This window comes from Macaca mulatta, chromosome 9 (genome assembly GCF_049350105.2).
Source record: "Macaca mulatta isolate MMU2019108-1 chromosome 9, T2T-MMU8v2.0, whole genome shotgun sequence".
In the NCBI taxonomy this organism is placed as follows: Eukaryota; Metazoa; Chordata; class Mammalia; order Primates; family Cercopithecidae; genus Macaca; species Macaca mulatta.
The window spans coordinates 57,658,576-57,686,489 of NC_133414.1; the positions used below are offsets into that span (position 1 = coordinate 57,658,576).

At 44.2% G+C, this 27,914-nt stretch overlaps 1 protein-coding gene across 1 annotated transcript; it reads left to right on the forward strand.

Moving 5' to 3' along the window:
* Positions 1–27,801, forward strand: LOC144331115 (pleckstrin homology domain-containing family B member 2-like). The gene is made up of 5 exons (XM_077946323.1): positions 1–52; positions 4,419–4,571; positions 5,369–5,471; positions 18,404–18,512; positions 24,914–27,801. The coding sequence occupies exons 1-5, from the start codon at positions 16–18 to the stop codon at positions 25,025–25,027; spliced, it is 516 nt and encodes a 171-aa protein (XP_077802449.1). The 5' UTR covers positions 1–15; the 3' UTR covers positions 25,028–27,801.
* The last annotated feature ends 113 nt before the right edge of the window (positions 27,802–27,914 follow it).

Sequence of the window (27,914 nt, forward strand, 5' to 3'; positions counted from 1 at the left end):
TCTGTAGGTGAAGAGATGGCATTTGTGAAGAGTGGCTGGTTGCTGCGACAGAGTGAGTACAGGATGTGCGGCCTGCGATCGGCATTGCCGAAGGCAATCTCTATTTCTGTTTGCTTAAAGCTGATCATGTTTAAAAACAAATACCAAGTTTTATGAGTGCCGTGGCCTTGAGTTTTCCCTTGGACATTCCTAGATCTCTGTGAACTGTCTTGCACACCACGAAGCTCCTCCTTGGTTGCTGAGTTGATAGGAACCAGGAAACAATGGCAGTCCCTGCTGCTTTCGCTCTCCTCACTAACGTGCTTTATTTATTTTATTTTACTTTATTTATTTTTTTGAGACAGAGTTTCACTCTCGTTGTGGAGTGCAATGGTGCGATCTCGGCTCACCATAGCCTCCGCCTCTTGGGTTCAAGCGATTCTCCTGCCTCAGCCTCCCGAGTAGCTAGGATCACAGGCATGTGCCACCATACCCGGCTAATTTTGTATTTTTAGTAGAGAAGGGGTTTCTCCGTGATGGCCAGGCTGGTCTCAAACTCCTGACCTCAGGTGATCTGCCTGCCTCGGCTCCCAAAGTGTTGGGATTATAAGCGTGAGCCACTGTGCCCAGCCACGTGCTTTATTGTTAATGATGAATCTGGAACTGCCTGGATCTAACAGCCCAGCCGAGATCTGGCACAGAGGTGCTGGTCTCTCTGCCTCTCTCCTCTGGGGATTGAGCAGTGACTCAGATTCTCAGATATTGGTGTCTTGCTAATTATGTGGCTGAAGAGTTGATCTGAGGCAATGAGTTTATCTAAAACCAAAACTTTTGTGTCTCCAAAAGGACTAGAGAAGAGACTCAGTTCTTTTCTTATGGGATTGAGGTCCACTTTCCTAGGCTTATCTCCACAAACCTATCTTTCATACACTGTCTGCTTATCTGTGAGGCTGTCACTTCAGGTGGGATTCATACTGTGTTTTAAAGTGGGAAGAACCAGTCTTATTTATTAAAAAAAAAGAGCAAGCAGGATATTCTGTTATACTAGAAAGAGTGAAGCTAAGGGAAAAGTGACTACTATGTCATTTATGATTCTAGTCAAAAACTGAGCTGTATCACATACCATTGATTGTTCAGAGACGTGAGTTTATCTATGAGGGATACTTTCAGAAATCAGCTAAAGTCAAGTCTATCCGTGAGAATTGATGGCATACCTGAGATGGTTTATAAAAACTATTGTTTATGAATCATTTGTGTTCCTGTTGAAAAGATTTTATGTATATATTCTTAATTCTCACAACAGCTGTATGATAGGTAAGTGGTATTATTTCCAGTTGAAGAAATTGAGGTTCAGTGAGGTTAGGTAATTTGTCTAAGTGTAAACTATGGGTGACAAACCTACATTCAAAGTCAGAACTGTGTGATTTCAACACTGACTCTATATGCACCCGGAGACCGGCCTTCAGCCTGTGTGTCTGTGACGAGTTCCATGGTCCCAACCTGGAGCTGAACCGTGTGCCCCTTTGTCTGTGATGGTCCTGTAGTCTTAGAATAGACAGAGGTGTTGTAGTGTCAGCTTCACGAAGGAAGTCCTGGACCCCCAAGTTTCCTAGTCTTGGGTTTTGTGGTCCCAGCCTCCCCATAGTCAGGGGACATGGGGACCCTTGCTCAGACCTTGAGGGTGTGCCCTCCTTTGCTGGCCCTTCAGATGTCCTTTGGTGTTTCTCGCCAGGCTCTGCCACACCCTTGTTTGAGGGTAAGCTTTCCCTTCTCTGCCACAACTCAATGTAAGTGCTTTGTCAACATACTGATCAATGACCCTTTGGACAATGTTGTGCTCCCCATCAGTGCCTAGCATGGGGACGTACATAAAATGGATGTAATTTAGATAAGTCACATAGACTTTTCCAGTATTCTGGTCCATGGGTGTTTCAGAAATGTGTATTCAGAAGACTTATCTATACATAACCCCATCCCCATACGTGTGAGTTAATTTTCCTTCTTTCCTGAAAGTAGAAGTATCAATGCCAGTAAAACGAGGTGAGATGTATTACATTCATGGGGTTGTAGAGTAGCAGAGACCCACATGTGATGTGGTTACATGTAGGCAAAGCCGTCCTTAGGACTTCTTTTCCTGCCATTGCTACATACACTGTTGGGCCCCGGTCCTGGCCTCTGGAGGACAGCCTGATTTGGGAGTCTGCAGCCAGGGCTTTGATGGCAGGTGAGATACTTGGGCAGAACTCCCTGACCCAGTGGTTCCACCTGTCTCTGTGTTTCTGTGGCTCTATTTAGTAGGGATTTTTGTTTGTTTGTTTGTTTGTTTGTTTGAGGCAGAGTCTTTGTCGCTCAGGCTGGAGTGCAATGGCATAATCTCAGCTCACTGCAACTTCTGCCTCCAGTTTCAAGTGATTTTCCTGCCTCAGCCTCCTGAGTAGCTGGGATTATAGGTGTGCACCACCAGGCCTGGCTAATTTTTGTATCTTTAGTAGAGACGGCGTTTCACCATGTTGACCAGGCTGGTCTTGAACTCCTGACCTCATGGTCTGCCCGCCTTGACCTCCCAAAGTGCTGAGATTACAGGCATGAGCCACCGTGTCTGGCTTTTCTTTTTATTTTTAAGACAGGGTCTTGCCCCGTCGCCTAGGCTGGAGTGCAGTGGCGTGATAACTGCTCACTGCAGCCTTGATCTCCCAGGTTCAACTGGTCCTCCTGCCTCAGAATCTCAAGTAGCTGGGACTGCTGGCCTGTGTTAGCATGTCTGCCTATTTTGCTCTTTGTAGAGATGGGGTCTTGCTATGTAGCCCAGGCTGGTCTCAAACTCCTGGGCTCAAGCGATCCTTCCACCTCAACCTCCCAAAGTGCTGGGATTACAGATATGAGCCATTGCGCCCAGCGTGTTTGGCAGTTTCTGCACAGCTCAGGCAGCCAATCAAATGGATGCTTGGGTATCACTTAGTGGTCAGTTGGGCAAGTGCAGTGGACACCCCTCCTGGTGAGGAGAGTGCCTGATACTGGCAGGAAAGCTGGATGCTACGTATCTGGTTGACACCAGTTGCAGGCACGACAACATAAAGGGAAGTACATAAGATGGGATTGTGTGTGTTGGCCAAGAATGGGGTGAGGTGTACAGGAACAGAAGGTGTAGTGGGCAGTGAGGAAGGTACAGAGATGACCGGAGCTAGAACTGGCCTTTAAGTCCACTGCAGGGGTTTTCCCTTCATGCAGTCAAGGAAATTACTGTTTTATAAAGTTAAATACCTGGTCCAAGATCACAAATGAAAGGTTGAATTTGCTCAAGCTGACAGAAATATGTGAGGTAGTAGGATGTGCACAGCATGAGAGGCCAGGCAGGGCCTGGTCTATATCCTGCTGTGCTCATTTATCCAGTGTATGCATCAGGGGTGCCTTCCACACTGTAAGCTTCCTGTGCGAAATGGTAGGAGAGAGTATCTGTGAAAGCTCTTAAGGACAAGAAAAAAATGTGGTTTTTTTTTTTTTTTTTGAGACAGAGTCTTGCTCTGTCCCCCACGTTGGAGGGCAGTGGTGTGATCTTGGTTCACTGCAACCTCCACCTCCTGGGTTCAAGCGATTCTCCTGCCTCAGCCTCCCTAGTAGCTGGGATTACAGGCGCCCACCACCATGCCCAGCTAATTTTTTGTGGTTTTAGTAGAGATGGGATTTCACTGTCTTGTCCAGGCTAGTCTCGAACTCCTGGCCTCAAGTGATCCATCCGCCTTGGTCTCCCAAAGTGCTGGGATTACATGCGTGAGCCACCGTGCCTGGCCGAAATGTGTTTCTTCAAAAGAGGTAGGTATTATTTTTATTTGCATATAGAGACTTTACAGTCCAGCATTTTCTGATCTAGCAAATGTAGACAATATTTGGAAATTTAGAAACTTGAAAAGTTTGAAAGGTTTAAAGTTTAGTACTGTATGAGGAATTAAATGTTAGATATGTTTCATTTGCTGAAAAGTAAGCTTTTTTTTTTTTTAAAGAAAAAAAAAACACCTTAATTTGAAAGTGTTGGGACTTCTAAGTTGGTTGGCAGCATTCTCTGTTGCCAGTGTGTGCGGCATGCAGCCTGCTAACGCACCAGTGGGCGGGCCCTGGGCTCGGCTTTCGCTTTCATTCTGAGGGACTGCTTTGGGTAATTCTATACAGGTGTCATTAAGGGGCCAGGGGAAGAGTTCTTTTTGTTTCTGCTGTGACTGTGTCCTTGCTCTTTTGGCTCAAAGCCAACCTTTCAGCTGGGCATGGCGGCATGTGCCTGCAGTTGCAGCTAAATGGGAGGCTGAAGTGGGAGGATTGCTTGAGCCCAGGGGTTCAAGGCTGCAGTGAGCTGTGATCATGTTTGTGAATAGCCACTGCATTCCAACTTGGGTGAAATAATAAGACTCTATCTCTTAAAAAAACCCAACCTTACTATTTTTTTCCAGGTACTATTTTGAAGCGCTGGAAGAAGAACTGGTTTGATCTGTGGTCGGATGGTCACCTAATCTATTATGATGACCAGACTCGGCAGAATATCGAGGATAAGGTCCACATGCCAGTGGACTGTATCAACATCCGCACGGGGCAGGAATGTCGGGGTGATCTGGCCTGTCTTGGCCAACTTCTGTCTTCTGCTCTTCCTCTGTCTCGGTGGGAACTGGGTCCTCTTCCTTCCCCGTTCTGCTTTCATTAACAGATTGAAGAAGGGCTCCATCTCAGAGGGGCAGCCACAGTGGCGCCCCAGGCACTTAGGTTGTGAACCACATGGTCGGGGCAAATCAATTTTCTCACTTGAGTTAAACTCACAGTCCACGTCTCTTCTTCTCGTGCAGAGGGAACCAGAGCGCTGGGAACCTCAAGAAGCACAGGCCACCCTAGACTGTTGATTTTGTACTCAGAAACTGGCTTCTGTTTGATGGTGACTGCAATCAATTGCTTAAAATCTGGGATGTTGGCCGGGTGTAGTGGCTCATGCCTGTAATCCCAGCACTGGGAGGCTGAGGTGGGTGGATCACGAGGTCAGGAGTTCAAGAGCAGCCTGGCCAAGATGGTGAAATCCCATCTCTACTAAAAATACAAAAAAATTAGTCAGGTGTGGTGTCAGGTGCCTGTAATCTCAGCTACTTGGGAGGCCGAGGCAGAGAATTGCTTGAACCCGGGAGTCAGAGGTTGCAGTGAGCCGAATACATTTTGTAGACGTCATCTTGGTGGCTGGTCCTGTCAGTTAGCCTAGCTATGTTCTTTCTTTCTGCATTATTGGAAAGGCAGGGGGTTCTTTCATAGATGTAGCGCTTGATTTTTTGTCTAGTCCTTTGCTTCTCTGAGCTGGTAGTTCTTAGAAGATGTAAGAAGAAATCCTGAAAAAAGTTCTTTTTCTTCTGCTTATTTTTCATAGATATTCAGCCTCCAGATGGAAAGTCAAAAGACTGCATGCTCCAGATTGTTTGTCGAGATGGGAAAACAATTAGTCTTTGTGCAGAAAGCACAGACGATTGCTTGTAAGTTTTGCTTTCTTACGTGTTTAATTTAAAAAGTATTTTCTATTTTAACTTCTGATTACCAAAAAATGAAAAGAATGGGCATGGAGTTCTCTTTCAGGCGTCAGAATAAGGGACTCAGTGGATGTGTGAGAGAAATGCAAGAGTCGCTTTTCCAATTCTGGTTTCTGCCTCTCTGAGACTGCCTGGGCCTATCGAATTGTGGAGAAAATGGCAGAAAGGAATAGCAGTCTCGTCATGCTCTCTCTTTTTTTAATTCTTTTTTCTTTTTTTTATTATTATACTTTAAGTTTTAGGGTACATGTGCACAACGTGCAGGTTTGTTACATATGTATACATGTGCCATGTTGGTGTGCTGCACCCATTAACTAGTCATTTACATTAGGTGTATGTCCTAATGCAATCCCTCCCCCCTCCCCCGACCCCAAGACAGGCCCCAGTGTGTGATGTTCCCCGCTCTGTCAATTCCCACCTGTTCTCACTGTTCAATTCCCACCTATGAGTGAGAACATGTGGTGTTTGGTTTTCTGTCCTTGCGATAGTTTGCTCAGAATGATGGTTTCCAGCTTCATTCATGTCCCTACAAAGGACATGAACTAATCCTTTTTTTATGGCTGCATAGTATTCCATGGTGTATATGTGCCACGTTTTCTTAATCCAGTCTATCGCTGATGGACATTTGGGTTGGTTCCAAGTCTTTGCTATTGTGAATAGTGCCCCAGTAAACATACGTGTGTATGTATCTTTCTAGCAGCATGATTTATAATCCTCTGGGTATGTGCCCGGTAATGGGATGGCTGGGCCAAATGGTATTTCTAGTTCTAGATCCTTGAGGAATCGCCATATTGTCTTGCACAATGGTTGAACTAGTTTACAGTCCCACTAACAGTGTAAAAGTGTTCCTGTTTCTCCACATCCTCTCCAGCACCTGTTGTTTCCTGACTTTTTAATGATCGTCATTCTAACTGGTGTGAGATGGTATCTCATTGTGGATTTGATTTGCGGTTCTCTGATGACCAGTGATGATGAACATTTTTTCATGTGTCTGTTGGCTGCATAAATGTCTTCCTTTGAGAAGTGTCTGTTCATAGCCTTTGCCCACTTTTTGATGGGGTCATCATGCTCTCTTTCATTATTAGATTCACAGTGGGTAATAGGCATAGTTGAAATAAAATGACCAGAAAAGCAAGAAAGTAAAGAGTGAGGAAACTCAGTTCCTAGGGCTCCTGTCACAAATTGCTGAACACTGAGTGACGGAAATGGCAGAAATTCATTGCCTCACAGTTCCGGAGGCTGCAAGTCTGGAATCAGTGTGTCAGCAGGTCCTTGTTCCCTCTGAGATGCTAGGTAGGATCCTTTCTTGCCTCTTCCTGGCTTCTAGTGGTTTCTGGTAGTCCTTGGTGTTCCTTGGCTGGCAGCCACATCACTCCGGTCTCTGCTTCTGTTGTCACATGGCCGCCTTCTGCTGTGTCTGTGTCCAGAATTCTCTTTTCTTATAAAGGACACCAATCATAATGGATTAAGGACCCACCTTCATTCACTGTGACCTTATCTTAATTTGATTCCATATGCAAATATCCTGTTTCCAAATAAGGTCCCATTCCAGGGTACTGGGGATTAGGATTTACGCATATCCTTTTCATGAGGACGCAATTCAACCCGTAATAGAGACCTTTGAGAAAGACGGTGAAGTGGATTAGATCATCTTCCCTCAGGGGAAAACATTTCAATGGTGACCAAACAAAGAAGTTTGATCTCAAGCACAAACTACAAACAGCTAAAGAAAGAAATAGATGATTCTACTGATATGTTTTTTAATCCTACCCGAATCCCGGAAGCAGTAACTAGATAAGTTAATTAAATCTTGCAAATTTCGGTATTACCCTGTAGTCTGGAGTGATGCTGATTAAGTGTAAGTTACTTTTTGGAGAAGCTAAGGAAAAAAGTTCTTGAGAATGTGATGTCCTTGGGGCCTCAGCTGAGGCTGGACGATTCTCCCAGGACTCATCATTGCAAGGCACTGAAAGGCACTGAAGCTCACAGGAGTTGGGTAATTTTCTGGCTGGTGAAGTGAGCACTAGCATGGGACATTCAAAGGAATATGCTCAGAAGAGAGTGTAGGGCCCAGATTTTTCAGAAAAGACTTACTCATTCTCAGAAGAGATTTCCTTCTCTTCTAGCCCTCTGCCCTCATATTACAGAATGTTGATTGTGAGGGTGACACCTAGCCATCAAACTGTTGCTGGGCTGGACTGAGGTGGAACAGGGTGGAACTACCAGTTGATACCAGATTAGGTAGGAAGAGTGTCAAGGAGAAATAACTCATACTTTATGAGAGCAAACAAGTTTTAGATATCACCTCCCATGTTAAACATGAGCAGGATGTAAGGAAGTGGCTTGGCAGCTATGCAGATATACCATGAAGGAAAAATAAGAAAAGGAAAATGTAAGCCTCAGGAAAAGCTCCTAGAGTGGAGGGAAATAAAACCCAAGGAACAGAAGCAGAGTCTTCAGGAATGCTTTCCTGGCCACCATATTTAAAATTACATCTCCCTGTCCCCATACACACTCACCAGCTACCAGCTGTTTATCTTGTTCATCATCTACTTTCATTAGAATATATGCTGTGTGAGGGCAGAGATTTACGTTTCTTTTCTCCTCTTCTGTGTCTGTCACTGTCAAGAGGGTGCCATTCACATTATCATCTGAGGAAAGTGGTCTTCCCTTGCATACAACCCCAAACGAAAAGTGAATCACTGGCATGGAGGGAAAGACTGGAGATACTCTCAGTGAGGGGAAAAAGATGAAAAGATCAGAGATACGTTGGACTAAAAAAAGTTCAGAAAGATTATTGATGTTCATAAAGTACAGAACCCAAAAGAGGTAATTAGAAATTCAGGGCAAGAGAAATGTTCTGAAATAATCGAACAGAATTTGCAGACCAAAGGCCACACTAGACTCTTCCACCTGAAATGACAACAAAATCTATATAAGATACATGAATAATCCAGTATGATACCCTTTAGCAAAGTGAATGACAATGGAATGCTGCATACAAAATCAGTTGGGGAATTTTGCAACTTAACTGCATTCCATAGAAAGCCAGAACACTTGGCTGGGCACGGTGGCTCACGCTTGTAATCCCAGCACTTTGGGAGGCCAAGATGGATGGATCACCTGAGGTCAGGAGCTCGAGACCAGCCTGGCCAACATGGTGAAACCTCGTCTCTACTAAAAATACAAAAATTAGCTGGGCGTGGTGGTGGGCACCTGTAATCCCAGCTGCTCGGGAGGCTGAGGCAGGAGAATTGCTTGAACCTGGGAGGCAGAGATTGCGGTGAGCCAAGATCGCGCCACTGCACTCCAGCCTGGGTGACAGAGCGAGACTTCATCTCAAACAAAAAAAAAAAAAAAAAAAAAAAAGCAAGAACACTTGAAAATAAATGAATGCATCTTTCAACTCAGGGAGATAGTAAAATGAGAATAAAACATAAAAGGAATTGATGAAGATAAGAGGGATAGGGTCAGTAAAAAAAGTAAGAGGTAAAGGAGTGAGGGAGTGCTCAAGAGAACGCTTTTTTTGTTTTTTGAGATGGAGTTTTGCTCTTGTCGCCCAGACTAGAGTGCAATGGCATAATCTCCACTCATTGCAACCTCTGCCTCCTGTGTTCAAGCAATTCTCCTGCCTCAGTCTCTGGAGTAGCTGGAATTACAGGCACGTGCCACCAAGCCTGGCTAATTTTGTGGTTTTAGTAGAAGCTTGGTTTTACCATGTTGACCAGGCTGGTCTCGAACTCCTGACCTCAGGTGATCACCTACCTCAACCTCCCAAAGTGCTGGGATTACGGGTGTGAGCCACCGTGCCCAGGTGAGAGACCACTTTTTGTGTATCAATTAAGAAAGCTCTTGTGATACTTAAGATTCAGGTATCTAGTTTCTTTGACAATATAGTGGAAAGTAGGTAGGTATAGAGATTCTTAGAATAGTTTCACAGGGCCATTTGGCAATACCTGCTGAAATAAATTATGTTTATATCCTTTGATGTGGCATTTTCAGTCTTTGGAATTTGCCCTATGGAAATGTCTACATAAGAGTGCAAGGGTAATAGGGATGTTAATAGCATTCTTTTCTTCTTTTTTTTTTTTTCTTGAGATAGAGCCTCTCTCTGTCATCCAGGCTGGAGTCCACTGGTGTGATCTTGGCTCACTATAGCCTCGACCTCCCAGGCACAAGCCATTCTCCCACCTCAGCCTCCCAAGTAGCTGGGACTACAAGCATGTGCCACCATGCCCAGCTAATGTTTGTATTTTTTGTAGAGCTAGGATTTCACTATGTTGCCCAGGCTGGTTTTGAACTCCTGGGCTCAAGTGATCTCCCTGCCTTGGCCTCCCAAAGTGCTGGGATTACAGGCATGAGGCACTACATCCGGTCTCCAGCATTCTTTTTAATGTTGAAAATTGCTAATAATCTAAATTTACTTGTATCATGGAATATTACATAGCTGTTAAAAAGGAAGAAGATCTGTGTGTATGCCATGAACTGACAAAGCAAGTGGCAGTGCATTTCACATTTATTAAAAAGTAAAGTAAAAAATATAGTATAGATTATGTTTCAAATATTATGTATCTATTATGGATGTAATTTTTAAAAATATATATTCCTAGGGCATGTCTCAAGTGGTTTGGGGCAAGGCCTGAAGACCTGTTCTTTAAACAGATCTTTTCAGGAATTCTGATGTCAACTCTGGTTTGAGAATCATTGAAATACTGGATTGCCTTAAATAAAGTACCCTTTTTCTTTTCTCCAGGGCCTGGAAATTTACACTCCAGGATTCTAGGACAAACACAGTAAGTTGCTAATGGCAATCACCTATAATTTTTTTTTTTTTTTTTTTTTGACAAGGTATCACTCTTTCACCCAGGCTTGAGTGCAGTGGTGCTATCTCAGTTCACTGCAGCTTCTACCTCTGGGCTGAAATGGTCCTCCCACCTCAGCCTCCCCTTCCCAGTAGCTGGGACTATAGGCCCATGCTGCCGTGCCTAGCTTATTTAGAAAAATGTTTTTGTGGAGATGAGGTCTCACTATGTTACCCATGCTGGTATCAAACTCCTGGGCTCAAGTGATCCTCCCACTTTCACCTCCCAATGTGTTGGGATTACAGGCGTGAGCCACCACACCTGGCCACCAGTAATGTTTTCACATGGTCTTATTGTAACAATTGGAGAATGGGGAAAATGGGCTTCTTGGCCATCCAGCCGTGAATGGGCAGGTAGCACTGGGTGGGCACCTTTCACCAACAGTGAGCAAGCTGGGTTTGCCAAACATTTTTGGCAGGAAGCACCCTCCTCACACAAGCATGCTTGTTCCAGTGTTGCTTTCTAGAAACGTTTGTATTTCTCAAAGTTCTGCAACACTTTGAATTCTGCTGTGGTTTGCAGTAAAGGCTAAGAGAAAGAACTTCAGGATCCTTTTCATGCATGGGAGCTCAGCCTTGTGAAACAAACATTTTTGTGACTAGTACTTGTCTCTCGTCCTGTTTCTGGCCTTAGGAGGTCACTGAGACAGTGAACCTCATTTGTAAGAGCCTTGTAATGCCATCTTTATCTGTCAGGGATCAAGGAAGTATGACTCTGGTCAGAGTTTTCATTCTTTAGATGGGATTTTCCCTTCCTTTATCTTTGTAAGAAAAGAAAAGATGGATAAAGCTTACAGAAGAATGTGTGCATGTAGGAGAAGAAAGTAAAAGGCTTAATATCCAAGCGTCAGTGTTCTCTTCTTTTGTTAGCACAACACAACTTCATTCTAAGCTTATTCTACAGCTGCTGTTACCTTTTCTGCATGAAAATCCTTTTTTTGGGGTAAAATTAGTATTAACGATCCATACAGTTAAGGGCAAGCTCCACAAATGATTCTTTGTGGGATTTTTTTTTTTTTTTTTTTTTGAGACAGTCTTGCTCTGTGGCCCAGGCTGGAGTGCAGTGGAGCGATCTTGGCTCACTGCAACCTTTGCTTCCCAGGTTCAAGCAGTTCTCCTTTCTCAGCCTCCTAAATAGCTGGGATTACAGGAGCATGCCACCACCCCCAGCTAGTTTTTGTATTTTGAGTAGAGATGGGGTTTCACCATGTTGGTCAGGCTGGTCTTGAACTCCTGACCTCGTGATCTGCCCACCTCGGCCTCCCAAAATCCTGGGATTACAGGCGTGAGCCATTGCACCTGGCCCCCCCTTTTTTTTTTTTTTTTTTTTGAAGCGCTAACATGTTTTTCTTTAAATTACATTGGGGAGTAATTTAACGAAGAATTTTGTTTTTTAAGGTAAAAAACAGACTGTGTATAGGACATAATCTCTGATACATTTTAGATTGTAGGGTTTTTATTTGTGAATAAAGGACTGTTGAGAGTGCTGTAACATCTTTATTTCTTTGGAGACAGAGTCTCGCCCTGTTGCCTGGGCTGGAGTGCAGTGACTTGATCTTGGCTCACTGCAGTCTGGAGCTCCCCGGCTCAAGTGATCCTTGAGATTTAGCCCCTTGAGTAGCTCGGGCCATAAGCACCATGCCCAGTTAATTTCTTGTTGTTTGTAGAGATGGGCTCTCCCTCTGTTGCCTAGGCTGGCCTTGGAACTCCTGGGCTCTAGCGATCCTCTCGCCCAGCCTCCCAAAGTGTTGGGATTACAGATGTGAGCCATTGCACCTGGCCTGAAGTAACATCTTTTAAAAGGCATTGGGTAACAGTGGGGCCTCTGAGTGCCTTCCTGGCTGTGAGAGCTGTAATCCTCTTAGGGGTTGAGTGAGGAGCACTTCGCTCCTGCATTTAGAGGATACCAGAGTAGGGCTGGGGGCACCCACTGGACCGGGAAAGTTTTTCCTATTTTGCAGAGAGCTATATATCTGTTTGTCTTTTAAAATTTTTAATTTGCTAAATAAAAGGGACAATGCACAGCATCATTGAGCACACAGGTGCTGGGAAGCTGTCCTGCCCTCACCCTCTCCTCTCTCCCGCAGGTGTATGTGGGCTCTGCAGTCATGACTGATGAGACATCCGTGGTTTCCTCGCCTCCACCATACACGGCCTATGCTGCACCGGCCCCTGAGGTAGGGAGAACCCTGAGCCTTCAGGCGAGGGAAGCTTGGGGTCTCTGCTACTGTCCTGCTTTGTTTTTTGAATGAAATTAGAAATGTACTCTAAACCTTTTCTTCTTAAAACAGATGATTTCTTACCAACTTTTGTTTTCATGAAATAAAGCAACTATTTTATATAGTTCAGCACATTGTAATGTGCTGTATTAATGTGTAACAAGTTTTTAAGATCTAAAAATGCATCATGTTAATGATAGTTGCTTTGGGTAATGAGATTTTGATGATCTGTAGTTTATATGGAATGAATTACTCGAATTCTCCTTATAGTCAGAAAAAAATGCTATATTTTGGGGAAAATAATCCTTACAAAAATCATGTCAAATACTTTGGGATGTCTTCTTGTTGGGGTGCTTGGGGTGCTGACTGAGCTGATTTGTATGTAAGTCTGTTGTGTGGAACGTGCTGCTTTTTTTTTTTTCTTTGAGATGGAGTTTTGCTCTTCTTGCCCAGGCTGGAGTGCAGTGGCACTATCTTGGCTCACTGCAACCTCTGCCTCCCAGGTATAAGCGGTTCTCCTGCCTCAGCCACCCAAGTAGCTGGGATTACAGGCGCTTGCCACCATGCCCGGCTAATTTTTTGTCTTTTTAGTAGAGGTGGGGTTTCACCATGATGGCCAGGCTGCTCTCGAACTCCTGACCACAGGTGATCCACCTGCCTCTGCCTCTCAAAGTGCTGGGATTACAGGCGTGAGCCACGGCGCCTGGCTGGCACTTGTAAACTTTCTAAGCTCACTTACTCTAGTTCCTTTTTCTGTAGATTCTTTGGGGTATACTACATAGGCAATCATGTCATCTACAAATAGGAACAGTGTTTCTTTGTAACTTGTATGCCTTCTGTTTCCTTACCTTGCCTTATTGCCTTGGTTAGACCTTCAGATATTATGTTGAATAACAGTAGTGAGAGCAGACATCCTTGCCTTGTTCCTGATTTTAGGGGGGATGTATTCAATGTTTTTCTTTCTTTTTTTTTTTTTGAAACAGAGTCTCACTCTGTCGCCCAGGCTGGAGTGCAGTGGCATGATCTTGGCTTACTGCAAGCTCCACCTCCCGGGTTCACGCTATTCTCCTGCCTCAGCCTCCCGAGTAGCTGGGACTACAGGCACCTGCCACCATGCCCAGCTAAATTTTTTTTTTTTTTTTTTTTTTTGCATTTTTAGTAGAGATGGGATTTCACCATGTTAGCCAGGGTGGTCTCGATCTCCTGACCTCATGATCCACCCACCTCTGCCTCCCAAAGTTTTGGGATTATAGGCGTGAGCCACCGCGTCCGGCCAGTGTATTCAGTTTTAAGTATGCATTCATTTAGTATTAATGTACTGTTTAATTCAGTATTTAATTAGTGTTGAATTTAGTTTTTACGTATGCATTTATTTAGTATTTAATGCATTCATTAAGTATGCTGTTAGCTGGAGGTTTTTTATATTTTTTCTTCATCAGGTTTAAGAATTCCCTTTTTCTAGTTTCCAGGAGTGTTTATCATGACGGGGTATCAGTTGCCTGCCTTCCTGCCTGCCTTCCTGCCTTCCTTCCTGCCTTCCTCCCCTCCCCTCCCCTTCCTTCCCCTCCCCTCTCCTCCCCTCCCCTCCCTCCCCACCCAGAGATGAAGACTCACTCTCTTGCCCAGGATGGAGTGCAATGGTACTATCATTAGCTCACTTCAGCCTGGAATTCCCTGGGCTGAGGCAATCATCCTGCCTCAGCCTCCTGAGCCACCACAGCTGCAAAAAAAAAAAAATTTTTTTTGGTAGAGACAGGGTCTTGCTCTGTTGCCCAGGGTGGTCTTGAACTCCTGGCCTCAAGTGATCCTCCTGCTTCGGCCTCCCAAAGTGATTTTGTTAAATACTTTTTCTACAGTAATTAATATGATTGTGAGGTTTTGTTTTTCTTTTTAGCCTGCTAATATGGTGTATTATAGTGTTTGGCTTTCACATACTGAACCAGCCTTGCATTCCCTGGAATAAAACCTACTTGGTCATGGTGTATGATTCTTTTTATTTATTGCTGAATTCAATTTGCTAATATTTGTTAAGGATTTTTGCATCTATATTTATGAAGGATATTGGTCTATAGTTTTCTGTCTTTGTGCTTTGTCTTATTTTATCAAGGCAATACTGACCTTATAGAATAAATCAGAAAGTGTTTTCTGCTCTTTTCTTTTCTGGGAGAAATTGTGTAGAATTGGAGTTAATTCTTCTTTAAAATTTGGTAGAAATCTCCAGTGAAACTGTCAGGTCCTAGAGGTTTCTTTTTTGGGAGATTTTAAATGACAACATCTGTTTTCTTTTTCCTTTTTTTTTTTTTTTTTTTGAAACGGAGTCTCACTCTGTCACCCACGCTGGAGTGCAGTGGTGCAATCTTGGCTCACTGTAAGCTCCACCTCCTGGGTTCACACCATCCTCCTGCCTCAGCCTCCCGAGTAGCTGGGACTACAGGTGCTGCCACCATGCCTGGTGAATTTTTTGTATTTTTTAGTAGAGACGGGGTTTCACCATGTTAGCCAGGATGGTCTCGATCTCCTGACCTCATGATCCACCTGCCTCAGCCTCCCAAAGTGCTGGGATTACAGGCGTGAGCTACTGTGCCCGGCCTCTTTTTCCTTTGTTTGGCTTAACCAACACACGTCTATTTGTCACAGTTCTGGAGGCTGAAGGCCCAAGATCAAGGTGCTGGCAGTGTTGGTTCTCCAGAGGCCCCTCCTGAGCTTGCACATGGCCTTCTCCTCCCTGTATCCTCATATGACCTTTCCCTCCAGGCCTACTGCAGATGCAGCTTTCTTAATAGTGACTGGTCTACTCAGATTCTCTAGTTTGCATGGAGTAGGTTTTGATAGTTTGTAGTGTTTGTGGAATTGTTCCTTTTCTTATAAGTTGTCTGATTTATGTGCGTAGAGTTCTTTATACTGTTTTCTTATTATCCTTGTGATGTCTGCAGAGTCTATAGTAAAAATCCTCCAGTTCGTTCTTTCCTGATACTGGTAATTTGTCTTTGCTCTTTTTGACAGTTTGGTAAAGGTTTTATTAATTTTATAAATAGCTTCAAAGAAATAGCTTTTTGTTTTATTCACTTTTTCTGTTTCTCAGTTTCATTGATTGTACTCTTTTATTTCCTTCCTTCTGCTTGCTCTGTGGACTTTGGTTTTCAAAAGTTTGACTGTAATGTGTATTTGTATGGATTTCTTTGGGATTATCCTGTTTGGTATTCATTCAGCTTCTTGAATATATGGACTTGGGTTTTTGCTAAATTGGGGAAATTTTAAACCATTATTCCTTTTTTTTTTTGAGACGGAGTCTCGCTCTGTGGCCCAGGCTGGAGTGCAGTGGCGTGATCTCGGCTCACTGCAAGCTCCGCCTCCCGGGTTTAGGCCATTCTCCTGCCTCAGCCTCCAAAGTAGCTGGGACTACAGGCGCCCGCCACCTCGCCCGGCTAATTTTTTTTGTATTTTAGTAGAGACGGAGTTTCACCGTGTTAGCCAGGATGGTCTGGATCTCCTGACCTCATGATCCGCCCGTCTTGGCCTCCCAAAGTGCTGGGATTACAGGCGTGAGCCACCGTGCCTGGCCTTAAACCATTATTCTTGAGTGCTTTTCCAACCTCAGCCTCCTTCTACTCCCTCTGGCACTCTGATGACATCCCTGTCAGTCTGATGTGTCCCAGAGATGCTCTTTTTTTTTTTTTTTTTTTTACTTCAATCTATTTCTCCTCTGTTGTGTTCTGATTGGGTAATTTCTACCCTTTATATTCATGTTTATGGATTCCTTCCTTTTGTCATCTCCATTATGTTGTTGGGCTCATTCATTGAACTATTTAAATTGGTTATTGTATTAGTTCTGAAATTTTTATTTGGTTATTCTTTATATCTTGATATATAAAAAATTGAATGTATGTATCTATATACTTTTTACTGAGATTTTTCTGTTTTATGGTAGATACTTTATATTTTTTATTTATTTCAAGTATGTTCATAATTGCTTGTTGAAAAGTTTTTATGATAGCTGCTTTAAAAATCTTTCTGGATAATTCCAACATCTTTGCCATCTTTGTGTTTGTGTTTTTTGTTGTCTTTTCTCATTTAGTTGAGATCTTCCTGGTTCTTGGTGTGATGAATGGCTTTTGATCAAAAGCTGTATATTTTAAGTACTGTAAGACTGAATCTTATTTAAATCTCATGTTTTAGCAGACCTGCTTCTCGGGGGCTGCTTTATTGCTGCCAGGTAGAGGTGGAAGTCCAGGCTCGCCTTGAGCCTCAGTTGACACCCATGGTCCAGGTTTCTTGTCGCTGTGGAGGGAGTTGTGAATTTAGGTTCTCACTAGATCTCCACTGAAATCACCCTGTCTGAGAAGAGGAAAGGCTCTTACTGCTTCCCCCAGAGCCTCCGCTGATACCATGGTTGCCACTGAGACGTCCTGAAAGACTCACTCTCGGCTTGGTCTCAGTGGAATAGGGAGGGCACCGTATTTTCTGCTGGGTGGGAGTGGGGTTCTGGCTCCCCACACGGTCTCCGTGGACACCACCCAGCAGGATGGGGGTGTTTTGTTTCCATCTGGCAGGGAAGAAATTCCCAGCCCCCTACTCAGTCTTACTCAATGGTGTTCTGAGGACCCGGCGGTGCCTGCTGAGCATGGAAATTCAGGCTCTTCACACTTGGCCTTTGCTGGTGTGAGGCTGAAGGTTTTTCTGTGGTGGTTCTCTGGAGTAGAGAGGTTATTGTCTAAAAATGATCTGTCTTGCTAGGTTGCTCCTTTCTTTCTTAGATTCTTTGTTAAAGCGAGCAGCTCTTCTCAGGGTCTTTTTGGTCTGCACTGATTGGCGCTTCCAGCTTGCCACCTTCCCCATTACCCAGTGTGGGATGTGTGAAACAAAAAGGAAACCCAGGTCCTCCCTCGGGTGCTAAAGTTCCTTGCCGGTCTGTCTTCTCCTCACTCTTCAGTCTTCTTGTGTTTGCTTTGTATATAATGTCCAGAGATTGTAGTTGTACTTAGCAGGAGGAATACAGGAAAGAATGTCTACTCCATCTTCGAGAAGTGGGAGTCTTGTCTCCTGCTTTTGTAAGATAACAGGTTTAGATCTACACACACATTTGCCTGGCTACACCTCTGTTCTCCCTGTATCAGAGCACTTGTCACAGAATGACAGTGATTGTGCAAGTATGTCTGATCTCCTCTCGCCTGTGAGTATGCCAGGAAGGCCGGTCTTGATTTCAGTATTTCTCAGCACATAGTGGTCATTCACTGCCGGTTGAGGTGGGTCTGCTGCCCATTTCTAGCCATGTCTTTTCATAGGTGTGTACAGCCCGAAAACCATCAGTCACCTGCCCAGGTACCTCAGGACACCCTCATCTTCCATATTGTGCCTGGAATTGCTGAACTTGGGCCACAGAGGGTTCTGCTTCCAGGCTGGCTTCGCCTGGAGGATAGTGGTTTCGGTGAATCTCCTTATCACCTGGTCCAACCGTATCATTTTACAGATGGGCAAAGGAAGGCCTAGGTAGGTGACTTACTGAAGGTCAGGTTAACAGCACAACTGAATTGAAATCCAAATCTCATGCAAGTCCAGTTCCCTTCTTTTGTTGTGTTTTTCTGCCTTCTTCATTCTGTAGCCTGAAAGTGGGCTCCAATTGTAGCTTTTGTTTGTTTTTTAGTAACTTTAAAACAGGGGGCATAACCACACTGTTTCATGTTTTGTTTTGTCTTTTTAATTGACTGTTAAATTTTATTGATTGCAACCTGGAGACCACAATTTTAATACATTACTAGAAGTTTCACAATTGTATTTCTAATGGGCTGGTTTCTTTTCAGCAGGCGTACGGCTATGGGCCATATAGTGGTGCGTACCCGCCAGGAACTCAAGTTGTCTATGCTGCGAATGGGCAGGTGTATGCCGTGCCCTACCAGTACCCATATGCAGGTAACTCAAGCCATCCTTTCATTCCTCATTTCTGTCCATTTGCTGAGTAGACCAGAGAGACCTGTAAACATTTTTATTTTTCAGTTTAAGGTTAAGTGAGCTGTATTTTCTGGTTGTAGACCACAAATCACTGTGTTACTGTGCTTTAAAAAAGCCTTTGGTAGTTTCATACTGCTCTGCAAAGCTAGAGTAGGCTTGATTTTTAGAACTTTGCTAATTGTGTCTGGATTAGTTCTCAGAGAATTTCGTACTTATTGGGATTCACTTACATTGAGAAGCAGCCAGAGTAAGAGGCCCATTTTGAGGGATGAGAGGGACCTTTCAGCTGTTCTTCTGGTGAGGTCCTTGGAAAGTTATCACTACTGAGGTGATGTTCTGTTTCACAGTGGAGTAGAGGCCTGGAAAGGGCTTGTATTTATTCTGGGCTTGGAGTCTGTTCTTTCTGTTCTTCACCTTACATGAAACACATGGCAGGCGTGAGTAGCTGGTGTGGGGGTATCATGTCTGGGTCTCCTGGGCAAGGTGGTTGGCAGGGTGGAGGTGTGGGACAATGCTGGCCACTCCTGGGGCTGCAGTGAGGGTGGGGAGGGCAGAACTGTGGTCGATGGCCCCTGTGAAGTGAGGCTGGCCAGGCACAGTGGGCACAGCACCATAGCACAGGATGCACAGGTGGGTGGGCTGGAGCCAGAGGCTGAGCTCAGGAGAGACAGGAATGTGGGGGTTTGCAGGAGGAGGAGGAATCCCGGGCTGTGAGCAAAACTAGCATGGTGTCTCAGTGCAGAGGCAGAGGGAGGTGAGCTGGTACCAGAAGGGTGGGCCACTGATCGTGGTGCCCAGAGAAGTCAAGGAGGCCTCTGGTTACAATCTCAGATGGTGTCCTTGTAGTTGTTGGTGGTTGCTTTGGCTTTGGATGCATTTAGCACTTAAAACGGGTTCTGGAGTCTGGAGTAGAAATAGAGAAATTCCACAATGCTCTCTTCTGGGAATCTGAGGCACAGTCACTCAACTAGCAGGGACTTGGGAGGATCCTGCTTTGCTTGACTCTTTTTCATGTCAAGTTGAAAAACCATTAAAATAATAAAGAATTATGACAGATTAAATATTTGTCCATTGTCTTGTGAGTCTAGCACACATACTTTTGTTTGAATTACAGTAAGTCCTCACTTAACATCAACAGTAGATTCTTGGAAACTCTGAGTTTCAGTGAAACAACATGTAATGAAACTGATTTTACCGCAGATTAATTGGTATAAACAAGAGTTAAGTTTCTGTGGCTTATTTCTGGTCACAAAAACATCACCATTTCTAATATTAACCATTGAAATTAATGTGAGCTATACATACATGTAAGATTAATAAAGACAAGTAAGATAATTATTTACCCAGTTATTTCAGTTCATGGCCATGGCTGGCTGGACCCTCTCCCAGCAGCTCAGGGCTCAAGGTGGGAATGCACCATGGATAGGATCCTATCTCATTGCAGGGCACACTCACCCACACCCCCTCACTCCGACTGGGACAGTTTAGACACGCTGATTCACCTCAGGGACACATCTTTGGGATGGGAAGGAACTAACCTATCCCAAGAAAACCCACGCAAACGTGGAAAGAACCTTCCCGCTCTGCACAGGCGGTGCCCCGAGGGGAATCGGTTCTTTTCTTCTTATTAATGTTATAATGAAACTACGGTAAATGAAACTATTATTTGAGGACCTACTGTACTTCCTCCATATAAAATATTTTCTCCTTATAATCATGCATTTGTGTTTCTAGTCTTGTTTTTAAATTATATGTATTGAATCCCAAGTGCTACATAATACTCATAAGCATTTTTAGTAATTGCCTATTATCATATTGGGTGATGGGTTACTAAACCTTCCAGTATTGGCTGTTTTTTTCCTCTCTCTTTTGTTTTTTTTCTTCTTTTGCTATTGTAGATACTTCTTTGAACATCTTTAGTCATTTTCCTTTTTGTTCCTATTGAATATGCATTAGAATATATTTCTTTTTTTTTTTTTGAGATGGAGTTTCATTCTTGTTGCCAAGACTGCAGTGCAATGGCATGATCTCGGCTCACTACAACCTCTGCCTCCTGGGTTCAAGTGATTCTCCTGCCTCAGCCCCTCAAGTAGCTGGAATCACAGGCATGTGCCACCATACCCGGCTAATTTTGTATTTTTAGTAGAGATGGTTTCACCATGTTGACCAGTCTGGTCTCAAACTCATGACCTCAGGTGATCCATCCGCCTTGGCCTCCCAAAGTGCTGGTATTACAGGTGTGAGCCACCCTGCCCGGCCTAGAATATAGTTCTTTTTTTTTTCTCCCCCAACTAGAATATATCTGTATATGTAGACAGGCCCTAACTCAGGATGGTTTGACTTAATGATTTTTTGACTTTACGATGGTGCAAAAACAATGTACATTTAGTAGAAACCGTACTTCAGGTACTCCTACCCCCATTCTGTTTTTCACTCTCAGCGTAGTACTCATTCAGTTACATGAGATCTTCGACACTTGATTGTAGTAGACTTTGTGTTAGCTGATTTTCCCAGCTACAGACTGATGTTAGTGCTCTGAGCAGTTGAAGGTGGGCTGTGTTAAGGTATGATGTTCAGTAGGTTAGGTATATTAAATGCATTTTGACTATGGTGTTTCAACTTACGATGAGTTTATTGGGAGGTAACCCCATTGTAAGTTGAGAAGCATCTCTATTAATACGTCAGAAAGCATAGACATTTTTGAGGGTTCTTTTGGATATGATTTAAAAATATAAATGCTTTCAAACATAAAAAATAGGGATGATGGTATAATGAACTATCATGTGTCCATCACTGGCTTCAGTAGTTACCACATCATGTCTAATCTTTTATCTCTACCTCAGCCTCCTTTCTCTACCTCTGGATTAGTTTAAGGGACATCCCAGATTTGTAATCATTTCAACTCTTAATATTACATTAAATCTGGATAGCATTTTACCAAGTTGATCCCAGAATGATTTACCAACTGATAATATCACTAGCAGTCACTGATGCTGTGGTTTATCTGTAATCCCATAAAGATTGCTTGTTGTGCTCTGCAAGTTTTGATAGCTTCAGTAGGTCTGAAGTGGAATCATCGAGTTGCTTTAGTTTATATCCCCTTTTATGAATCATTTTCCTTTTGCACATTTTTCTGTTGAAATCCCATGGGGTGGTGAGTTTTAAGCCTTAGCCTTGCCACATGAGAGCCAGCCTCTTTCTCAGCTTCTTAGGGCAGTTGCCGCTGTTTTCTTACTGTACAGAGAGCACAGATACTGCGGACGTGGTTGTTTAGGGCACTTCCAGAAATGAGTCCATCCTTGCCCTTAGCTCTCGTCAGTAGAGTAGAAGTAGCACTCTCACAGGCAGTACTCGGAATGCTTGCCACGTAAGGGGCTGGATCAGTGGGCATTATGCAGCCTGCCTCAGGGTGGTGACCAGGCAGCCCCCAGACCTGCTTGCTGTGGAAGGGTCAGCTGGGTTTGTGGTTGATACACAGCAGCTTGTGCTGACAACCAGATGGGTGCTTTGCCACCTCCATGCCATCCTGTCTGCCAGGGTCTCAGAGCCTAGAGCTAGTCCACAAGAACCCTCCTAGTCACGCACAGAGCTGGTTAAGGCTTTCTGTTGAGTGATTGGGACCAGTGGTTGGTCAGCCAATTGAGAAAGTACAGAGTACTGTAGACGTTCTGTAAACATTGTGCTGTGATTTCACCCACTAGTGGGTGCTCGTTCGGCTCTCTCATCATGTGGGGTTAGGGTGTTTGCTTTGAGTTGGCTCCTTTGGTTGGAGTCTTCTATTTCTGTCTTGTAGAGACCATCCTCATGACACGTCATTGCACTGCAGTTTCCAGGGGTAAGTCCAAGAGCAGACATCTAGATTTTGAGACTATAGTGCTCCCATCCTTCCATCTTTTATAGTTTTCTCCATTCCCTGATTTGATGATAATTTGTAAAAGTACCTTCCTTTATTTAGTTTTCCTGTAGTATCTTAGTTGCCATAGAAACTGTGTCTGCCTTTTTCTCATTCACATTTTGACCATTTATGTAGTATTAGTGAAACTAGGCAATTAAAATAGTGTGACCTGGAAGCATCCACAGCTGATTCTGGCAAGGACTGAGTTCAGTGCAGGAGCAGAGCTGAGCAGGAGCCACAGGAGAGTGGCCTGGTCCTGCAGCCAGAGGACCTCAGCATGACCTGCAAGGGCAGGAGAATGCAGCTTTTCCAGGAGAGCTTTTCATTAGGTCAGCTCACAGGTTCCATCGTGTTACATTTGGCTAGTTGGAGTTAACATTACTGAATGTTTTAAAATGTCAGGGCTGTGAAAGTAAATGCCATAATTCCCTAGTTTTGATATTTAAACATTGCAAAAATAATCACTTGCTTCCAATACTGTTACCTGTACGAGATCAGCTCTTAGATTTACAATGGTTTCATTGTACTACTCTGTGCCTTTTGATTTTTGTCATTCATCATCTTCTGTTGGATTTGAGGCATTAGTGGGTATAAATGCATACTGTAGCCAGAATGCCTGGGTTTGTGTGGCCTTAGTGTCCTTAACCATTGTGTGCCTCGGTTTGCCCATCTGCAGAATAGGGATAAGAGCGCACTCAGTTGAGTAAGAGCATTTCAGTGTATGTAGTGCTGCAAGTGGTTGGAAATGTTCACCTTTGTTATCACTGAGGGTTTCACTTCTGCTCTTCATCCACATGTGCACATCACTAGTGAGTAGTTTGTTTTTTTTCTTTTCTTTTTTCTTTTTTTTTGGGGGGGGACAGAGTCTCACTCTGTTGCCCAGACCCTGGATTGCAGTGGCAGGATCTCAGCTCACTGCAGCCCCCGCCTCCCAGGTTCGAGCAATTCTCATGCCTCAGCGTGGGATTACAGGCATGCGCCACTACCCCTGGCTAATTTTTTTTTTTTTTTTTTTGGTAAATTTTGAAGAGACAGGGTTTCACTATGTTGGCCAGGCTGGTCTAAAACTTCTGGCCTCAAGTGATCCACCCGCCTCAGCCTCCCAGAGTGCTGGTATTACAGGTGCCAGCCATCAAGCCTGGCCAGCCAGCCTTTGAACCATTAAAGGAATAGAGGATCAAGGAGGAAAGCTAACCCTATTAATACCTGAGCAGTTTGAAAGCTACTTAGCTACTAGGCATTGTAGCTGTGAAGCATGGAAGAGAGCAAACAGTACATTTCCAGTTGTAAATTTTAGTCTTGCAAATTAAATATTTGTCTGTGGTTTGTTTTTTTGAAGTTTTCACCTCTTAACATAAATATTTTTTCTCCATAAAGACATGTAGTAAAAAAGAGTAGGCTGGGCCGGGCGCGGTGGCTCACGCCTGTAATCTCAGCTCTTTGGGAGGCCGAGGCAGGTGGATTACGAGGTCAGGAGATGGAGACCATCCTGGCTAACATGGTGAAACCCCGTCTCTACTAAAAATACAAAACATTAGCCAGGCGTGGTGGCGGGCGCCTGTAGTCCCAGCTACTCAGGAGGCTGAGGCAGGAGAATGGCGTAAACCTGGGAGGCGGAGCTTGCAGTGGCCCGAGATCGAGCCACTGCGCTCTAGCCTGGGCGACAGAGTGAGACTCTGTCTCAAAAAACAAAACAAAAAAGAAGAAGAGTAGACCGGGCGCTGTGGCTCACGCCTGTAATCTCAGCACTTGGGGAGGCCGAGGTGGGTGGCTCACTTGAGATCAGGAGTTTGAGACCATCCTGGCCAACATGGTGAAACCCTGTCTTTACTAAAAATACAAAAATTAGCCGGGCATGGTGGCAGGCACCTGTAGTCCCAGTTACTCAGGAAGCTGAGGTGGGAGAATAGCTTGAACCCGGGAAGTGGAGGTTGCTGTTAGCTGAGATCATGCCACTGCATTCCAGCCTGGGCACAGAGCAAGACTCCATCTCAAAAAAGAAAAAAAGAAAAAAGAAAAAAAATCAAGTTATATGTGCAGATTTAAGGTTTAATTTAAAAATTGGTTTGCATGCATACTAAGAAGCTAATTTGCTTTAAGTGAGCATTTCCTTTTTGGGCTTTTGTTGGGCACTGTGTCTCTCCCATGTTCCCCATTTGTCTGCCACCCAGTAAGCATGGTGTGGAGGGCTGAAGTAGAAATCAAAGGCTGGAGTCTGAAAGCATCTTTAGGGTTCTGCTCTTTGCAGATTAGGGACCTTGGCCCTTAGTGAGCTGAGGATCTTGGTTTCCTCCCAGTGCGGTTTCAGGGATGTGGGCCATACGATGTGCCTGCTGTGGAGGAGGGCTGGGGTGCCAGTGTGACAGGAGACAGCAGATCCCTTTTGTGAAAGGAGAACTGGCACTTCATGTGATGTTAAACTTCACAAACTGCTGCTTAGAGATCTGCTACTTTCCTTCTGTTTTAGGACTTTATGGACAGCAGCCTGCTAACCAAGTCATCATTCGAGAGCGGTATCGAGACAACGACAGTGACCTGGCACTGGGCATGCTGGCAGGAGCAGCCACGGGCATGGCCTTAGGGTCTCTATTTTGGGTCTTCTAGGGGCCTCAAGGTCTTGATGTGCATAGCTTCTGATAACCCTGTGTGCAATAATATGATTTGCAGGGCATTTCTGTGTGTGACAAATGTTTTTAATAATAGTTTTAATGGTTCCTTTGAAAGTAGTGATGTCATAATTGTAACTAATCCACATAAGTACCACAGAGAAAGGTTTGAACTGTGCTGTTGTGTTCAAACGCTGGCTCTCCGGGGCACTGGCTCATTCCAAGACTGTCCTTGTGCAACTCTCGGAACACCTTATTTGAGCACACCTGTTTTGAAAGGCATTTTCTTTTTAGAGTTAGGTGTAGTGCTTAAGGGTTAATTTATTTTCATGTTATGCTGGTAATATAGTGTTGTATGCCTAATAAGTAATTGTGGCAAGAAAAGCTATACCTTTCCATTTAACTTTTTCAAACCACAGACCAGAACTGGTTGCTTGTTACTTTAGGAGTTGTGGGTTGGTAAGCTCCCAGGTACTTCCCGGGGCCATGGTGTGAGAGCCCCTGTCCTGCCCTCTGGGGCTCCACAGGCCCCCGGCAAGGCCTACGGCTCAGGATGACAGGGCACAACCCGCCTTTGAAAAATGATGCTTCAGAAGTCTGCCTGACTCTAGCTGCTGCTTCTCACCTTATTCTGGTATGGTTTTGGTAGCCATACTTGGAGAACGTTTCCCGCACTGGGAATTGATTTGAGCCTGCAAGTTTGAGGGCTTTATCCTTTAAAACTTGGAGAAGCCGGAACAATAACAAACAAGTGTGTGGAGGCAGATTTGCTTTATTCCAAGAGAGCTGTTTGAGTGTGTGTCTGCCTAAGCCTCCCGATAGCCTAGTTTTCTACTTGCTGAGGAAGTAATGTTAAAGGAACAGCGAGGGAGCGGAAGGAGAGCCTTCGTTAGGCCGTTCCCATTTCAGGCCTTCACGGGGTTGCACTGTGCGGGAGATGCTCTCATCTCTCTGAAGGCCCATCCTGTGCAGAAGTGGGGCCTGTGGCTGTTCACGGAGCACCAGGGCAGACCGTAGCTGAGCAGACTTGGGTTATGGGTGGGAAATGGGGCCCAGGGACCCTCAGGACACAGGGACCGGCTCAAGGTACCACTCAGCCCGGCCAGGATCCCCAGCCTTGCTTTTGTTCTTGATCTCTTTGTGATAGAGAAGCTTAGAACATTGAATTTTGAGCCCCAAAATGTGTGAGTCTTTGGAAAAACCATTCCAGCCTTTCTGTCAAATGCTCTTATTTTCAATATTCTGAAGTATGTATTTGAAATATTCACATTTCTGTTATTTCTTGTTTTTAAGCTCTGAATTATTCCAGTTTTCTGTCCTGCATGCTTTCAACAGTGTGCTTTTACAGAGGCAGTTTAGCACAGTGAATGTCCCTGCCCCACACTCCATATGGTCCTGTTGTCCTGAAAATACACTCCAGGTAGCACAGACTTGTTATTTTGCCTGGCTGGTTACACACATGCTGTCTTGCTTTGCTGCTCAGCTGCCTCCCTCTGAGGCCAACTTAGGCCAACCTACCTGGGACTCCATCTGAAGTCAGACGCCAGAGAAACTGAGTGGTGACCATGGGTCTGCTTTTCTCTCTGATCCTAGGGGACTTGTTGACATGGGAGTATCTGTTCCCACATGGAAGGATGTGTGTTTATCTCTCATCTCTGAATAGATGTAATATATGACAAGTCTAGTGTCCATGGTTTAAAATGTTGCTTTGAGGATTCTCCATCCTGTATAAGAAGAATGACTTTCTTCAGATTATAATCGTTATTAAAGCTGTATGTACCCTTTACTTAAAAACTATTAACAGTTTTTCATGTTGTACTGGTAATTTTGAACTTGGAATTGCTGGGTGAGAATTCCAGGAACCACAGAGTATTGATTTTTGCTGCCAAAATGCTATTGAGGCAGATGTTCCTGTGCTCCCTTGGCTGCTTCTGGCTGAAGGGGAGAGGTGTGGACTGAAGCTTGGGCACTCATGTGTGTCCCCTCCCCAGTCCCCATCCCAGTGGGGCCAGCCTCATTAGGCAGCCATAGATGAGCCTGGAACTTGACTGTCACTAGTGACTTGATCCTGGTGTAAAATGCATACTCGGGATAAGGTCACTCAGGTATTTTATTTCTTGGCCACAACTCCCATAGATGCCAATGTTTTGATAGCCTCGGTTTCTCAACGATGTCCTTTGTTTACAGTGCTACACTTCATACAAGTCAAGAAGTACTTGAGTTAGAAGAAACTTCTTATTCAGGTTTGAGTAAGCATTTTACTTCCATGTGTACTTTTAAATAGTCCATACCTTGAAGAAGTTGGCCAGTGACATTATATACATGCTGATCCGGTTGTTCTTTTCATTCCTTGAGTCAGCTTCAGGGTCTTGGATATTAAAGAGGAGAGGGAGAACTGTTAATGTTTCGGGTCATCATTTGTGAACAAGGCCAGACTTTGCCCATTTTAGGTTATCCAGGACTCAAGATAGCCATCTGGATCATAAGAAGGTCCTGCAGTTGAGACAAAATGACCCAAGTGTATTTTCCACAAGTTTTGATCCTCTGTAATATTTCTTTTTCCTTCCCTAGTGTGTGTAGATGAAGGCATGGAATGCAGTTCCACTTTCTCCCCAGAGTTGATCTTTTTGTGATTGCTTTCCCGTCTCTAGTATTCTGTTGTGTCTAGGGAACTGATTTTTTCCTACATATGCAGATTGTACATTTGTAAGTGAAAATGTCAATGCATTAAAGCATTAACCTTAAAGCATGTTTCATTGTGACTTCTGTGTCTTTAAAAAATTACTTTGTAGTAACATACTCTCAGCTTTTTCTGCTGTCATGGATCATAAGAATGCCATTTATTGAGAACCTACCAAATGC